We start from the raw sequence: 18,086 nt of genomic DNA, 5'->3' as shown, positions 1-18,086 counted from the left end.
TTGTTATTTACTCCCTGGTTCCTCTAAGTGTTCCTTAGGGATATGACGGGTGCTGTAGTCAGCATACTGCTTTGGTTTATGCACAGGGGATCTATGCCGTGTTTTTACATTTCTGTGCTATCTTTTATTTTCTTTTGTGACATCTAATAAACTTATGTATTTTTGATATTGCCGATGGTATACCTGAGTGCTATTTATTTGGGCTCCTTTTTCTCTTGTTTATATATATATATATATATATATATATATATATATATATATATATATATATATATATATATATATATAGTTATACGTTACCGTTCCAAGGATTGGTAAACAAGAGACAGCACTCAATGTTGAAAATCAAAGTGTATTAGTGAAAGCAAAAATACCCTTTGTATCCCCCTGAGGAAGGTCCCATTCTGTAGGACCGAAACGTTGGGTTTCTGGATGTATTTTTGCTTTCACTAATACACTTTGATTTTCAACATTGAGTGCTGTCTCTTGTTTACCAATCCTTGGAACGGTAACGTATAACTACATTCTCTATATGGGACGTGCACCTGTGGCTTTCCAGCACCTATTGGAGTGCCAACTGCCTTATCTGACTATATATATATATATATATATATATATATTATTTTTTTATAGAGGTGCCTTTTTCTGAACTAAGATGAATTTGCGAAAATTTGAATTGACTAAGAAACACCAGTTACACAGCGAATTAGAATTTCAGCACAATTTACATCAATCACTAGTTCTTATCTGCTGTGGAATTCTATGTTTCTATGTAACTTCGTCACAATAAACAACAACACTTTCTGATTCCATCATTTATTATAGGAGGATCTGAATGTTTAATTTGAAATTAGTGGCACAATAGCGTCCAAAGCACAAATATCATATGCACAATCACTGGTCAGATTATGTATCGGCAAACTACGTTTAGCTCCGGCGGACGATTCCTCTTGGTTACATAGCACAGTACCGGTATTGCCAACGTCTTTTCCTGTGGGGCAAAGAAAATGTATTTACAGTGACTGCCGCAGACTGGGAAATCTTCAAGTTAAAATGAGCAGTCAGTACAATAGTGCAGAAACCTGGAACTATAAAGCTGCAGCTAACTTCAATTTCTTTCTATTTCTATCTTTACATTCACATGTAACCTGATTGAATTTCTCACAATCCCCATTTGCCGCGGTTCTGCTTTCCGTAAAATATTACCGGCATTGTGCCGGCCGTGGCTGCATCTCCAGCCCCCCCCCCAACTAGCCACGGCATGTTGCTATGAGCCGCGGTAACACCTGTAGGCAGTGTTTTGTGGGGTTTTGTATGGAACCCTTACAGTGCTCTCATACCATACCTAGTATGGCATGGGTCATGGCATGCCAGAGGACCCTATAACTTATCAGGTATGTTATCGGCACTGACTCATTTTCTAGGGGGTGAACCAGCTAACCCGATCAAAATACAAGTGGATCCCGCCCACTTCTATTTCCAGCATCCGGGGCAAGTTGCAGCATGTGATAGCTCCCGGTGCAATCACATGACCCGAAAGAGCAAAAAGTTGAGTGGATGTCAATCGTGCCGCAAGATCCCCGGCACTGAAAAGGTTAAAGCAGCAGTACCCAGTTTTTTGTGTATGTATTTATATATATTTAATTGTACCTGATCTTGGGGCAATCCCCCTGAACTGTTCCCTGATCTTTAGGTCTCTCTGGAGACCGCAACTTTCCTGGCATATTTGTACTTTTCTTGTGTCTGTGCGTGATACCAAAAGCGACATATACTGTATATGGCACCAGGGCCACCAATTGAAAGCCACAATATCAGCTCTTGATGACGTTTCAGCTTCCTGGAGGCCGCAAGTGCAAGGCTGACCATAGCGCCCGAGCAATAAATCGGCTCTAGTTTAGGTAATATAAAAAAAAAAAAACCTAAAAGAAATAGGCAGCACAGGCTGGTGCTTTAAGTAAATACAAATAATTGATACTTGCTCTACAACAAATAATTCAGCTTTGAATAAAAGATAGATGTAGGAATGAGTATCGATCCATTCCCAATGAGTATTTCCTAATCATTCCATAATTACTGTAAGGAGTGTCTGTTTGATCCCTAGAAAAAGTGTCTTAAACTCAGTTCCCCACAAACATATTAGTGTCAGAATGTGATGAGCAGTGTGGGCCGGTGCTGATACTATGTAAATCAAGAAGACAAAAACAAAAGTGATGGCTGTTTCGGAAAGAAAACTGAAAGAGTAAAAATACATTCACGTCCAAAAGGGATTCCCCTTGCAGGAGACACATACTTACCAATTTAATTTATCATGGAAACTGGCTATTCCTACAAGGTAGTAATGAGTGGGCGCTTCCCATCTCATGTAAGCATCAAAACTATTGACGTATTCGCTCCACTGGCAGTCATAGTCGAATCTCACCCCCCCGCTGCAGCAGTAATACTTCCACCTGGAGAAGAAGACAGTCATTCGAAGAGTTACCAACCCAACGTCTACCAGTAACCCAACCACACTGTCCCAACCGTCCCTATCATGAGGGAGACTTCTGACGTTTAGCTGATATATTGTCCAGTATGAAACCAATATTCTGCACTGTCTGATGGCAAGGCAAAAATCAAACAGGAATCCTTGGTTAAAGGTACAGTTTGTGTATAATGTTGAGATAAATATTTCATACGAAAGAGTTGTCCATAAGATTATATATATATATATATATATAATTATATAATATATAATCTGTATATAATATAATATATAATGTATATAATATAATCTGTATCTGTATATTGTATATCTATGTGATTGGATTTCCCAGGCAAAAGGTGACGTGTGCTCATTTGCATGTAATTTCCCAGAATCCCTTGCTGCAGTGGGAGCACTGTATGCTAGGTGATAATGGTTGAAAGGCCGGGTTGCAGACCTGTCTAGGACATGTAAATGTGCTCACAAGTAATATTCTTTATTTGCTATATGCTAACAGTGGAGGGTTTTTGTTGCCTTTTTCATCCACCATTACTTAAAATGTATATGATATATATATATATATATATATATATATATATATATATATATATAGTGGTTGACAAATCACCAAAAAATCTACTCGCCACCTAGTACCAAACGTGTGCTGCTTGGGCCAATATTTACTCACCCGGGGGTTAAATCCACTCGCCCGGGGCGAACAAATGTATAGGTTTGTCGAACACTGTATATATATATATATATATATATATATATATATATATATATATATATACACACAAATTAAATAGATAACGGACCATGCCTAGGTCAAACCAAGCAAGAAAGGTGGGTCTAATGACTATAAAGTCACTCACATAGTTGTACTCAAACAGTGATGGATTAAATGCAGCTAGTGATATTATGTGAGATCATTTGTGAAGACTGAGAATATAAACCTGGCCAGTACTAATCACAGTACCAATAACTATAGGGTAACAAATACAAGTGTTAAATGAAATAAACTGCTATGCCAATATAAAACATAAAGAACATAAAGAGGCCTATGCTATAAGCGTTCATAAGCCACTTATCAAGCACGTATCAGCCAAAATGCCTACTGCTATTCAGTAAGCCTTAATAAATGGGCGATAAAGGCATGAATCACAAAAATTTTCAGCCGTCATAAAAAAATCGCCGGGCAACCAGCGATAAGCCACTTATCGGCAGGTTCTGAAACTCATGCAATTCTAGAAGCCTCGATTAGCTTATCGAGGCGAATCGCGGCTCAAGAATGATGAGTTTCTCCCAAAATCCTCACACCAGGAAAATTTGGCGTGATGCTGGTGAGAAGCTGCTGAGAGGCAGCGAGACAGGACTTAGAAACAAAAATGCTTTTTTTTCTGCATCAGAGTGATGCCGGGAGGCTCCGTAGCTGATATCCATTAATATCAGCACTGGAGACCCCCGCATGAATTCCATGCAATAAAAATGCATCTCCAGGCAACTTCATTACCTTAGCGGCTAACCGTTAAGGCAATGAAGGGGTTAACCCCTCCCGCAACCCACCAAGGCCCAAATACCCCCTTCACCCACCCCTGCTACCCACAATAAACATTAAAAACACAACAACACTAATACCCACCTCCTCTACCCCCACATGATTGATACCAGAGGCCACCGGTGTCTGGGGGTCCTCAGGTGGTCCCCGTGGGTGTCTGTGGGTCCTCGGGTGGTCCCTGTTGGTGTCTGGGTGCACTTGGGTGGTCCCCATGGGTGTCTGTGAGCCCTGCGTGTGTCTGCGTGTACTAGAGTACCCAGGCAGGTACCCAACGTGCACCTACATGCACAGGGGGTAGCGCTACCTCACACAAGGGTGGGGACTTGCTGGGACAGAACACAAGGGGTATTGGTGCCACGGCACCCTCAGTACTTTGGGGGAACCACCAAGTGTTGGGTCATTGGGGGTATTTGTTGGTACAGTTAATGTGTGTCATATGTGTGTAGTGTTATGTACATTAAAGCTTAGTTATATATTTGGTGTGGAGTATTACTATTTCTGTGTGTTGGTTCCTGTGAGGGGCTATCCCACCGATGCTGGAATCCTTCGTAGGTGGAGGCGCTGCACCAAAAAGGAGAAAGAGCTCACCCCAAGCTCCCAGCAGCAGAGGCTTAGGCCTTCTGTGAGCAAACAGGTACAGCAGCATGCATAGTTTCCCTGAGGCATAGGGGTCTACATATTGTTGATCTGCTGCTGGATTAAATGCCATACCAATGATATTCCATGTATTGCGGTTGCAAGACTCTCTTCTCCATGTTAATCCAACAAACTTTCTGATTGCATCCTCCCATCTTACTTTTGGATGTTATTTAATAATAATAATAATAGCATGTTCTTGTATAGCGCTGCTAGTTTTACATAACACTTTACAGAGACATTTTGCAGGCACAGTTCCCTGGAGCTTACAATCTATGTTTTTTTGGTGCCTGAGGCACAGGGAGATAAAGTGACTTGCCCAAGGTCACAAGGAGCCGACACCGGGAATTGAACCAGGTTCCCCCACTCAGTGCCACTCAGTGTCTTTACTCTCTGAACCACTCATTCTCCCTATTTGTCTGTTGATGTCTTTTGGAAGGCAGTCAACTACCATGTGTGTCCAACGATGGTAATTTTGTCTTGTGGCATAGGGGAAGGTTCCCTTGAAAGATTGTCTTGTATCTTCCAAATATTAACAAAACACCCCTAGGGAATACTATAGCTTTAGAGGGTTAACTATGTGGGCCTACACAAAGTAACGCCCCTTTCCCCAACACATTGTTCTGGGTGACTAGGCAGAATCGCCCAGCCACTTCTGCATGGTGATAGGAATGTCATCATAGGATATATATATATATATAGTGAGAGAGAAGTTTCTGGAAAGCAGTTCCCTGGAGGTGTCACAGAGGAGGGATCTCACTGTGAATAGTGTTTATATGTTTAGAAAATAGATTCTATAGCTTAGGATATAGGGTAATTATCCCCTTTATTGTTTTATAGTTAGCAACTGTGCCCTACCCAGACAGCGTCCTCAGTAATGGCTCCCGTGATTCAGATAGAGGAAGACTATGCCTAGAATATGTTTCCCAAGCTGCAGCCCCCATGGATCAGCCCAATCGGAAGGTCCATAGCTGACTCTCACCCAGAAGGACATGAGATGGCATTCAGTACCCGAGCAGAGGGATCAATTAGGTAACCCATAAGGAGTCAATAACATCTCCCTAGCGGGCCGAGATTGGGTGCAGCTAGGGAAGAGAATACAGAAAGCACTAATAATAAACACTAAAGTGAATATACCAGGTGTAACATATATGTTGTGATTAAGCCTTTATCAACTGATAAATAAAGCTGCTGTTAGTATGAATAAAGTTCTTGGCGCCCATCATTGCATTACCAACGCCCGACCTGCATGAATCCAGCACCCTGACAAGGTAATAGAGACTGAGTAAGCCAATGTAGTACTGTAGGCACTTAAACTCATTAGGATGCCGGGCAAGGAGGGTTACACATATATATTGGAATACAGCTTGACAAAGTTGATACAGACAGTATTAAATGCGCGCTGGCCATCAGAAGTTCACTCTAGGCAGCATGTCTCCTGGTGGTCTCAATGAACATATCGAATTAGCCCCTTTCCTTAAGTAATTTCCTTATCTTGGGACTTAATAAATAATCATTTTCATTATTATTGTTGGTATGATGGGAAGTTTCAGTAGAAGATATGGTTCTTCTCTCTTCTCTCTGCCTTCTTGTCTGCTTCTATCCATGACAGTACCATGACCTTTCAGAGATTTATCTTGTTATAGCTTTAGCATTGAATGAGATTTCCCTATTAATATGTCCATTAGTACAATTTAGTGGACATTTAATTGAACATCAAGTCATTCATTTAAACTAGTGAATACATATGCTGTGATTTCCCTTTTAATATCTCCAAAATGGTATATTATATTAGATTAGACATTTGTCTTAAGAAACATATACTGTATACGCATTTTACTACAAGTATCATACGCCTCTTATATGAGCTTCTGATATTGGCAACTATGTCATTACCTCACCTGTGTGACAACGAGTATGGTGACTTCATAAATGTAATACTATATTATATGAAATTATATTCTCACAATATGGATAATATCACCATGTTAAGGTGCAACATTACCACCAAACCATATCTCTAATATGCTAGAATTACAAAGTTCTTATGTGACAATGATTTTGGTTATTCTACTTTATAAAATGTCAAAATTACATTTCCATAACTTTGATAAATAACACCAAGCTAATGTGTAATATCACTATTACACCATGTAATCATATTACTAACATGCTGGAAGTGCAAATGTTTACAGAGCTTTAGCACAATCATCTGTTTTTATATATTGATTGATAGCTCTGAGATCGTCTTATGCATATTGCAACTCTTGTAATTCTGTCTATGACTAGAGGTTTGTATATCAATGTGTAACAGGTATGCAGTTTTTACACTTTGGTCTAATATATGCATTTTTCTGATTATTTTTATATATATACTTTTTATTATCTAATATTATTATTATGGTTATTTATTTAATTTTCATTAACATGTGTCTCATGTTTTATGTATAAATTGTTTTTTATATTATATGGATGTTAATCGTTGTTATGTATGCTGCTGTGATCTATTTACTAATTGGAAGGCTGACGATATCATTTTCCAGACGAGTTATAATGTTACCCATTGGTCAGCTTGCTGTATTTAGTTAGCTCCAACGAGCATTGTGGCTGCCCTGACGAAGTGTCCCACGTGACACGAAATGCGTAGGCGAGCCAATTTGCATGCTGCGTACAAACGTGATGATGCTGTAGACCTAGCGTTGCTTACACGCGTACAGGGAAGACTACAAGTGGATGCCGGTCTGGAACTTCCTCTCGGCACATACCATCTGCGATCTGGAGGCGGGGGGTTTATGGACCACGGAGCTCCAGTTGTGGTTTATACCTGCCTGGTGTATTTGGATCAATAAGATCCTTATTTTATTGTAAGTCCTTGTACTTTTTTATGCTACTATAAAATGTTATATGCCTTTTGAACACCTAGGGCCTCATGCAGTAAGCGGCGGAAAGGCACTTCTCGACAGTTTCTCGCCAAAAATGCCAACCCTATTCAGTAAGGGGCAAAAAAGTGGCGAGAATCAAAAAAGCTGCCAATTTTTTTGGCGGTTTTTTTTTCCCCGCCATTGGCGAGGCGAGAAGCCACTTTTCGCCTAAAATAGACATGTTATCCGCCACGCTCAATTCTAGCAGTGGCGAGTAGCTTTGCGCCGCTATTTGCCACTCTAGAATGGCGTTTTTATGCCGAATCAGCCACGCCAAAAAAAGTTGGCAAGTTGATGGTTAGAGACTTCGGATGAGCGGCAGATCGGCACTTAGAAAATATTCTGGCCTTTTTCCTGGCTGGGATTGATGCCGGGGGACTCCTGAGCTGATACCATTAATACCAGCACTGGAGCCCCCCGGCATGCATCCGAGGCAGGAAAAATGCTTTTAAAGGCCACTTCATTACCTTAGCGGCTAACCGCTAAGGCAATGAAGGGGTTAAGCCACCGTGCCAGCTTTATTGTGGGTAGCGGGGGTGGGTGAAGGGGGTATTTGGCCCTTGTTGTTTGTTTAGGGCTTCCGGGGGGGTTGCGGGTGCACTTTACCCCATCACGACCATAAAGGGGTTAAACCCTCCCGCTACCCACCCGCAAGCCGTAAACAAACCACCGTTGGGGCAAATACCACCTTCAACCACCCCCGCTACCCACAATAAAAATAAAACACACACAACAGCCCCACACTAACTAACTAAATAAATATATATATATATATATATATATATATATATATATAAATATATATATATATTTATATATATATATATATATATATATATATATATATATATATATATTACACCAACAACACCTATACCCCCTAACATACAGTATAGTAATGGCCACAATTACTATTATCCACAAATGGAGAATAGTGAATGTGTCCATTTAAAATACATACAGAACAATAAATACATTAAATACATATAGCACTCACCCATGTATGGCTGCCACGATGAAGGCCATCCTCATTTTCATCTTGCTAATGCCCCATCCGCTTCTGCAAAACAGAAACAAGAATAAAAACATCCAATGTAATGTCCCCTAAACCCTTAATCACCATAGCGATTATTAACCGCTACAGTCATTAAGGGGTTAACCCACCCTCACCCACATACCCTACCCCACTTCCCCCCCACCCTGTGAGGCCTAACCACCCTCACCCACTACCCACAAGGGAGGCCTACCCACATACCCTTGGGGCCAATACCCCCTCCCCCCACCCCAACACATACAGTACAATAATGTGCCAAATAACTATTATCCAGATAGGCATAATACATTATTTGGCCATTATTAAACACATTAACTAGCATAGTAAAATAAAGAAAATTCGATTGACCTCATCAATAAGAAGGCCCCGTCGCCAGCATCATCCTTGTGGTCCGTTGCCAAAATAATACATAGCCAATACATTGCAATGACATTCACATATCAATGTACCCCTTAATCACCTTATTGGATACTAACCGCAAAGGTAATTAAGGGGTTAAGCCATCATGGCCACATACCCACCCTTCACACATTCCTTTGTACAGTGGCTTCATCATGAAATAAATATATATATTTATATATATATATATATATATATATATATATATATATATATATATATATACACACACATGATGAAAATATATACAAATAAATGTCTCAGTGTTAACAAAAACATGCTCCAATAAAAATACCACTTATCCATAACATTGTCAATGAAATACAATGCTATTTCCTAAACAAATCACGTGTAATAATCCAATCTAAAGCCTCAAATGCCACTTAAAACATTGCATTTACATTGTATACATGTTGCATAAAATGTAAGGAACATGTAGACGCTGCAAATCAATGTTAACAATACAATATTCCAAAGAAAATATCATTACATCAAAAGAAGTATACAATGTAATCCAATAAAGTCACCATCAATCAATTTGCATACATTAATTACATCCCAAAACAATTAAAATAGCATCCATACCAATTACACAATTAACTATAGCAACCGTTAAAGAGAACAAGTTACCATCATACAAAATAGGACACCAAAAATTACAATATACAAAAGCAAGCCTCACCATGACCTAAAGTACAGCATAGAAGCACAAAAATTACATCTATCTAATTATAAAATACATTGAACACACATCTATACATAGCAGCATAGCCAAAATCATTGAACATAGTGCAAAGCAAGCTTTTAAAACACTATCATTTCTTCCCCTGTTTGTATATATCTCTCTAGACATACATACACACATACATATATACATACATACATACATACATACATACATACATACATACATACTGTGGCAAGAAATGATGTACAATAAAAAAAAACAACACATGTAAAAAGCAACAAAAAACACAGATACATTAAATACATTTCTTTAGTTCACTTACCATTACTTGACCCACTCACCGACTCCCGTTGAACAGCTTACTCAGGAACCAATCCACGAACAGGAACCCATAAAATAATAAACCAGAAAATAATAAACATTAAAATAATAAAACACAACAATCCACGGGTCTTCTACATGTAATCCATCTTCATCTATATTCTTGTTTCTTCTATCTTCTTCCGGGGTCTTCTTCCCGTCTGCTGCCACGCCCTGGTCTTTTTTCTTCTCCGGAGGTCCTTCCTCCTCGGCGTCTGGCTTCAAAATGAGACAACATAGGCTTTTAAAGGCCTATGACGTCACATTTTCGTCATCGTTCCCAGGGCCCTGATTGGGCCGTGAAAACCATGTGTTTTGGCCGATAAAAAAAAAATGATGACGTCACTTAAAGGCAATGAAAGCATAGCCAATCAGAATGGCTTTTCATCAATTGCCTTTAAGATGACGTCATTAAAACAAACATGGCCGGCCTCACATGGTACGGTAGCCAATCAGAGCGTGGGAACTCCATCCCATCTCTGATTGGCTCTAGTAGACCATGTGACAGAGGCTTGGGGGAGAACGGATATGACGTCATTGAAAGCCTGTCACATGGTACTAGAACCAATGATGTCATATCCGTTCTCCCCGAAGCCTCTGTCACATGGTCTACTAGAGCCAATCAGACTTGGGATGGAGTTCCCACGCTCTGATTGGCTACCGTACCATGTGAGGCCGGCCATGTTTGTTTTAATGACGTCATCTTAAAGGCAATTGAAGCAAAGCCATTCTGATTGGCTGTGCTTTCATTGCCTTTAAGTGACGTCATCATTTTTTTTTTATCGGCCAAAACACATGGTTTTCACGGCTCAATCAGGGCCCTGGGAACCATGACAAAAATGTGACGTCATAGGCCTTTAAAAGCCTATGTCGTCTCATTTTGAAGCCAGACGCCGAGGAGGAAGGACCTCCGGAGAAGATAGAAGACCAGGCCGTGGCAGCAGACGGGAGGAAGACCCCGGAAGAAGATAGAAGAAACAAGAATACAGATGAAGATGGATTACAAGTAGAAGACCCGTGGATTGTTGTGTTTTATTATTTTAATGTTTATTATTTTCTGGTTTATTATTTTATGGGTTCCTGTTCGTGGATTGGTTCGTGAGTAAGCTGTTCAATGGGAGTCGGTGAGTGGGTCAAGTAATGGTAAGTGAACTAAAGAAATGTATTTAATGTAACTGTTTTTTGTTGCTTTTTACATGTGTTGGTTTTTTTTATTGTACATCATTTCTTGCCACTGTATGTATGAATGTATGTATGTCTAGAGAGATATATACATACAGGGTAAGAAATGATAGTGTTTTAAAAGCTTGCTTTCCACTATGTTCAATGATTTTGGCTATGCTGCTATGCATTGATGTGTGTTCAATGTATTTTATAACTAGATAGATGTAATTTTTGTGCTTCTATGCTGTACTTTAGGTCATGGTGAGGCTTGCTTTTGTATATTGTAATTTTTGGTGTCCTATTTTGTATGATGGTAACTTGTTCTCTTTAACGGTTGCTATAGTTAATTGTGTAATTGGTATGGATGCTATTTTAATTGTTTTGGGATGTAATTAATGTAGCAAATTGATTGATGGTGACTTTATTGGATTACATTGTATACTTCTTTTGATGTAATGCTATTTTATTTGGAATATTGTCTTGTTAACATTGATTTGCAGCGTCTACATGTAGCTTACATTTTATGCAGCATGTATACAATGTAAATGCAATGTTTTAAGTGGCATTTGAGGCTTTAGATTGGATGATTACATGTGATTTGTTTAGGAAATAGCATTGTATTTCATTGAGGATGTTAGGGATAAGTGGTATTTTTATTGGAGCATGTTTGTGTTAACTCTGAGACATTTATTTGTATATTGGTTCATCATGTGTTTATATATATATGTATAATGTTTTATTTTATTGTAATTTTTTTTTTCATGATGAAGCCACTGTACAAAGGAATGGGTGAAGGGTGGGTATGTGGCCATGATGGCTTAACTCCTTAATTACCTTTGCGGTTAGTATCCAATAAGGTGATTAAGGGGTTCATTGATATGTGAATGTCATTGCAATGTATTGGCTATGTATTATTTTGGCAACGGACCACAAGGATGATGCTGGCGACGGGGCCTTCTTATTGATGAGGTCAGTCGAATTTTCTTTATTTTACTATGCTAGTTAATGTGTTTAATAATGGCCAAATAATGTATTATCCCTATCTGGATAATAGTTATTTGGCACATTATTGTACTGTATGTGTTGGGGTGCGGGGAGGGGATATTGGCCCCAAGGGTATGTGGGTAGGCCTCCCTTGTGGGTAGTGGGTGAGGGTGATTAGGCCTCACAGGGTGGGGGGGTAGTGGGGTAGGGTATGTGGGTGAGGGTGGGTTAACCCCTTAATGACTGTAGCGGTTAATAACCGCTATGGTGATTAAGGGTTTAGGGGACATTACATTGGATGTTTTTATTTTTGTTTCTGTTTTGCAGAAGCGGATGGGGCTTGGGCAGGATGAAGATGAGGATGGCCTTCATCGTGGCAGCCGGACATGGGTGAGTGCTATATGTATTTAATGTATTTATTGTTATTTATGTATTTTAAATGGACAACTGTACTATTATCCATTTGTGGATCATATTAATTTTGCCCATTACTGTATTGTATGTTGTGTATTGCAATGTTTATTGGGGGCAATTGTCCCCAATAAACATGCTATTATGTGTTAACCCCTTTATTGCCTTAGCAGCTATCCGCTATGGTAATGAAGCAGCATTAATGTATTTTAATAATATTGGGCGGGAGCAGGGGGTCCCCTGAACTGAACCGCATTGATTTCTGGCTCAGAGACCCCCTGCTTCCCGAGTTACAGGCCCCGGTTTGGGGCATCGGTTACAGTGTCGACGCCATCTTTATTGCGGGCACGTAGCGTATAGGACACTATAAACATGGCGGTGACACTGTCCACCCGATCACACATACCGGGGCCTGTACCTCAGGAAGCAGGGGGTCCCTGGTCCACAAAGCAATGCGGTTCAGCTCAGGGGACCCCGTGCTCACTGTACAGTATTATTAAAAATATATTCTTGCTGCTTCGTTACCATAGCACATTGCTGCAAAGGTAAGGAATGATTGTGTATTGATATGGGTGTTTTATTCATATTGTAGATGTGCAGAGGGTCTCCGGAGCTGAACCGCTTTGGTTTTAGGTCCGGGGACCCACTGTTTCCCGAGATACGGGCCCCTTTAGGGGGTGCCGGTATCCCTCTGCTTTGTTTACATTCTGCGGTCACGTGATCGGGACATTTAAATGCAGAGGGATACCGGCACCTCATAAAGGGGCCTGTATCTCGGGAAGCAGGGGGTCCCCGGACATAAAACCAATGCGGTTCAGATCCGGAGACCCCCTGCACATGTACACTATGAATAAAATTGTATATAAAATAATTTATAATATGCCGATGTTTGCGCCGAGAGAGCAACGGATCTCTCTCTGCTGCAAACACATCTCGGCAGGGGACGGCTTCTCAGCAGCTTCTCGCCAGGCAGCCGCCTCGCCACCGGTTACTCGCCATTATATCAAATGGTGGTGGCGCATTCATTCGCCAGGGACTCGGCCCTTACTGCATACAGCGAGTTTAACACGCCAAAAACATGGCTAGTTCAAAAACTGGCGAATGCATTTTTTTGCTGCTTACTGCATAGACCCCCTAGTGATTCTTTCCCTCTTTTCTGCGCCCCGATACTTTTGTCAAGTTGATAGCTATGTCTGCCGTGGTCAGCAATGGACACTTTTTTGAATATAATCAATAGAAGAATGAAAATGGGATAGAGCATATTTGGAGTTAGAAAAACTAACTACTGTATCTCCTCAACACTGTATGCCCTTGTATATAAAAGGTACATTGCAAATCTATTGTTTCTTGTGTTGTGCGCATTAAGTAGGCAGCCATCATTCGCCAAAGAGATAGAAGAACAATAAGTAACAGCTCAGATTAGAATAACACGGGGAAGAACAAAATTAGAAACATATTAATTTTCACTGCAAACAAACAAATAAAATAAATGACTTTACAGGGGATTGAATTTTTCGAAGGAAGCCAATTACATTAAAATGAAGGATTTTCTAGCATGTGATTTAACCTCCTTTCCTTCTTTTTCAAATCGAAGTAACTGTCCATGCCAGTTATGACCTTGCCATCCAGACACGCGAACTGCCACTGTTCATTTAAGACACCGATGTCGTCGGTCCAGTTGCATAATGAAAGTTCGCTGAAGGCTTTCTTGCAGCCAAGTTCCCAGAGTTCGTCCTTGTAGCCATCATCATGCTGACTGGAGGAACACAAAGATGATGTCATGGCAAGTATTTAGTATCCACGGTCGGTCTATGGGTATTATGCGCCCTCGGCGACCATTTAGCCTAGCGCCCCTCTACACAATTAACGTTCAAAAATGAATATTGTGCATTAGAATAAATAAAAATTCTACATTTATAATTACTGATTTATTTTACATTCAAAAGGAGAATATTATACTGATTGTACATTCTCATTGTCCTGTTGGGGGGGGGGCGTAGTTATGTACCCAGGAGGGGGAAGAAACGAGAATGAGGTATGGGTCTGGTGGGAAGGTAGGGCCATGACAGAAGTGGAGGGTGAGGACAGAGTGTGTTTACCTGCAGCCTTGGAGGATGGAGGGGCCCTGCTGGAAGACTTCCAGAAAGGCTCGCAGAGGTGCCTGACAGACAGTGTTCACAGAGGTTCCTGTTAATTCCACCAGCCTCCAGCAAGTCCCCTCTGAGAGACACCTCTGCAGAACTGACACATGCTAGTGCCACTGGCAGGGTACTCGGGCCCCCTGACTCACCGGGTCCAAGACAGTAGTCCCAGCTCTCTCCCGCTGTTGGCAGCCCTGCTGCTAAATGGAATTCCCAGTTGCTTAGTGGTTAAACTGCCTCTGATTGTCACTCATACCCATTAGTAACAAAAAGACCTTCTACTGGATCCAGCCAGATCTATGTACCAATGCAACACAAAACAACCCCTTTGCTGTCAGAGGGACCTGTCTATCTGCAAGTGAGGACGCGAGTGCTGATGAATGAGCTATATCTATGACAAGCTCTCATGCTGGTCCATCAAAATGTGTCTCTTCCTGCAAAATTATCTAGTATTCTCCAGAACTAATACAGCTACTCTGACGCTAATGAACACTGAATCCCACTATCGCATGGGAACACTGTTACCTTATTATTAAGCTGATGCTTTGATGATCCGGACATATAAAATTAAAAGATTCGTAGTATTTGTTGACCCGTCTTGTATCTTTTGTGCTTCCTACAAAAAATACAAAGAATAAATGTTATATGAATAAAGTCTAATTTTATTATTTATTTTTTTAGAGATTACCAAAACACTTCCTATGCTGATTCTGAGATTATTAGGAATATTGATGGAATACTAACTGGAATGGGAGAAATATCATTAAAATATACTAAAATACCAAAGAGATGGGTGGTAGTAATGGAGGTATTCAAGTCTGCACCAGAGAGAACTCTAATAAATGAAATAGCAATGTGTGTGGTAGAGAGAGTAACAATAGTGAGTGAAGGGTTGGATCAGCACTGACTACAAATTTGCACTTCCTCCCTGAGGCTCAGAAGGGGAGGGCACAGGATATGCACCATGGTAGGCTGCACACAGATTCCTATGTCACCACCACTTCTGTCACTCAAGGAGTCAGAATGAGGGGGGTCAAATGCCTCTGGATTGCCTATCACAGCCTGTAGCTACAAATGACTTACGTGACAGGAGGCAGAGAGACAATCTGGTCCAGCCATGTTACATACACCCTATTTCCTCAATTCTAAGACGCACCTTTTTTTCGATTTTCACATGTCTTAAATCGAGGTGCGTCTTAGAATCGATGTATTAAAAAAACTTAACATGGTTCAGGAGAGATCCTATGTCAGCGGAGGTCGAAGTGTGCGGCGGCGGCAGGAGAGGTCCCACGTCTGCAGATGGTTGAAGATGGACAATGGGCGGGAGTGCGGTGGCGGCGGCAGGACAGTTCCCAAGTCTGCAGGTGAATGAAGATAAGATGACAGCGGGTGTGCGGTGGCGGAAGGTGGCTAATTGATCATAATAGCAGGAGCAGAGCGGCAAAGGGGAACGGCTTGGGAGGTGCACACTGTAACACCGGAAGTTAACCAGTGTCTGACTTCCGGTTACAGTGCACCTTCCAAACCGTTCCCCTATGCCGCTCTGCTCCTGCTCAGCTCTCCTGCTATTATGATCTCCTGCCGCCGCACCCCACCACACGCCCGCTGTCTTCTTATCTTCATTCACCTGCAGACTTTGGACCTGTCCTGCTGCCGCAAACCCGCCCGCTGTCCATCTTCAACCATATGCAGACGTGGGACCACTCCTGCTGCCGCCCGCTTCGTCCTCTGCTGACATGGGACCTCTCCTGAAACATGGTAAGTGAAAAAGTAATTTTCCTCGATTGTAAGGGCCAAATCGATGGTGCGTCTTACAATCGATGAAATACGGTACATGTAACATGATTAGTCCACCCTGCCTCTCTTTTCCCCCTGTCATATAAGTTCTTAGCAGTCTATACTGTGACAGGCATTCCTGTGGGCAATTGACCCCCCTCATGCTCTGCCCTGAGTGACAGCAGAGATGATGGTGACTCATAGTCTGTGTGTAACCTATCAGGGTACACATCTTGAGCCCTCCCCTTCTGGTTCCTCTGGGAGGCAATGCCAAAGTTAGTGAATGCTCACCCACCCTTCCAAGAGAGTGGACGTGTGTGGCCTGTCTCCTCCCTGTGGGAGAGAGAGGCCAGCCAGGCCCTCATGACTGGCTGGCTCAGAAACATCTAATTCTACACATTAGAAGAGTCAGCATCATCCAGAGACCTGGAATTCTCTGAGAACCCTGCATCCGCTGTATATGTATAAGAACTGCAGTGACTGCTAAATAAACCCCCTTCTGTTCTACACACCCCTGCCTGAGTTTCCATTCTATTGGTCAGGGGTGTATATGATTGATTTGGTGGGGACTGCCTTCAGAAACCCTGGAGTCCACTGAAGCTGGAGGCGCTGAACACCAGATAAAGAATATCAGAGGTCACCAAAAGCCTGTCCTGGTCTCCATCCCATCGTAGACAGCTCAGCCCCCCTTGACCCTCACAGGTATGCCGCACCATAACACATTGAAGCTGAAGCAGTATCTCCCAGAGGGCGGCGGTACATGTGTTACATATGTGAATTATATGTCGCAGAGGGTAATAGCAGTAAATGTTCATGCGCTAACTGCAGTATGAGGGTGGTAGTAGGAAGTGCGTTAGGTAATGAGTATATTAGGAGTATGTGGTATAGTAAGTCGCTCATATCAGTAAATCTATGTGGACTAAGTATAGCAGAGAGGTGATTGTTGTAAAGTGTCAGCGCCGTCAAATACCAAATTAAAGAACATATTATTCTATTATAAGGGACATTTACTCTTAATTTTCCTCTATCACATACTTCCCTAATCACTTCACTGTCAGATCCTGTACCTGTCATATACTGTATCTCAGAGAAATATGGGTAATATATTAAAAAATTGGATACTATTTTACTTTATATTTTATAACAAAATGTTTACATCATATACCGTTTCCATATAAGCAGATAAAACATTAAGTATATGTATATCTCCATATCTAATAACTGTTTGACCAAACATTAAATTATACAACATTAAATCATACATGTACAGAAACAGAAACAGAAAAGCAGTGTTCATTTTGCTATTAGTAAATGTAACAATATCGATTATATAACATTGTGAATAATTATCCTATAAATTCCTTTCTTAACCCCTTCATGACTGGCTGAGCACCCTTATTTATGTTATTGCTTGTGTCGTGGAAAAACTCAGTCCCACACATACTTTTTAGGCAAAAATAATCTGTTGAAAAACTTTATTGCAGCAGCTGCTTGCAACATAAACATCAAGACATGCGTCTGATCTAACATAAA

General features: G+C 41.0%; 1 protein-coding gene across 2 annotated transcripts in view; it reads right to left on the bottom strand.

Moving 5' to 3' along the window:
* Positions 1–800: 800 nt before the first annotated feature.
* The window catches only part of LOC142496161 (hemagglutinin/amebocyte aggregation factor-like), a 178,335-nt gene continuing 161,049 nt past the window's right edge, over positions 801–18,086 (bottom strand). For both annotated transcript variants that reach the window (XM_075602639.1, XM_075602638.1), the window contains exons 2-5: positions 15,303–15,393; positions 14,204–14,392; positions 2,295–2,447; positions 801–991 (exon numbers count right to left, since the gene is read on the bottom strand). In XM_075602639.1, the coding sequence (XP_075458754.1) occupies positions 955–991; positions 2,295–2,447; positions 14,204–14,392; positions 15,303–15,393 (470 nt within the window). In that variant the 3' untranslated portion in view covers positions 801–954. The remainder of the gene's footprint in view (positions 992–2,294; positions 2,448–14,203; positions 14,393–15,302; positions 15,394–18,086) is intronic.

The sequence above is a fragment of the Ascaphus truei genome, chromosome 5 (assembly GCF_040206685.1).
Source record: "Ascaphus truei isolate aAscTru1 chromosome 5, aAscTru1.hap1, whole genome shotgun sequence".
NCBI classification, from domain to species: Eukaryota; Metazoa; Chordata; class Amphibia; order Anura; family Ascaphidae; genus Ascaphus; species Ascaphus truei.
The sequence above is the reverse complement of the archived record's forward strand: the minus strand, read 5'-3'. Positions and strand labels throughout refer to the sequence as shown.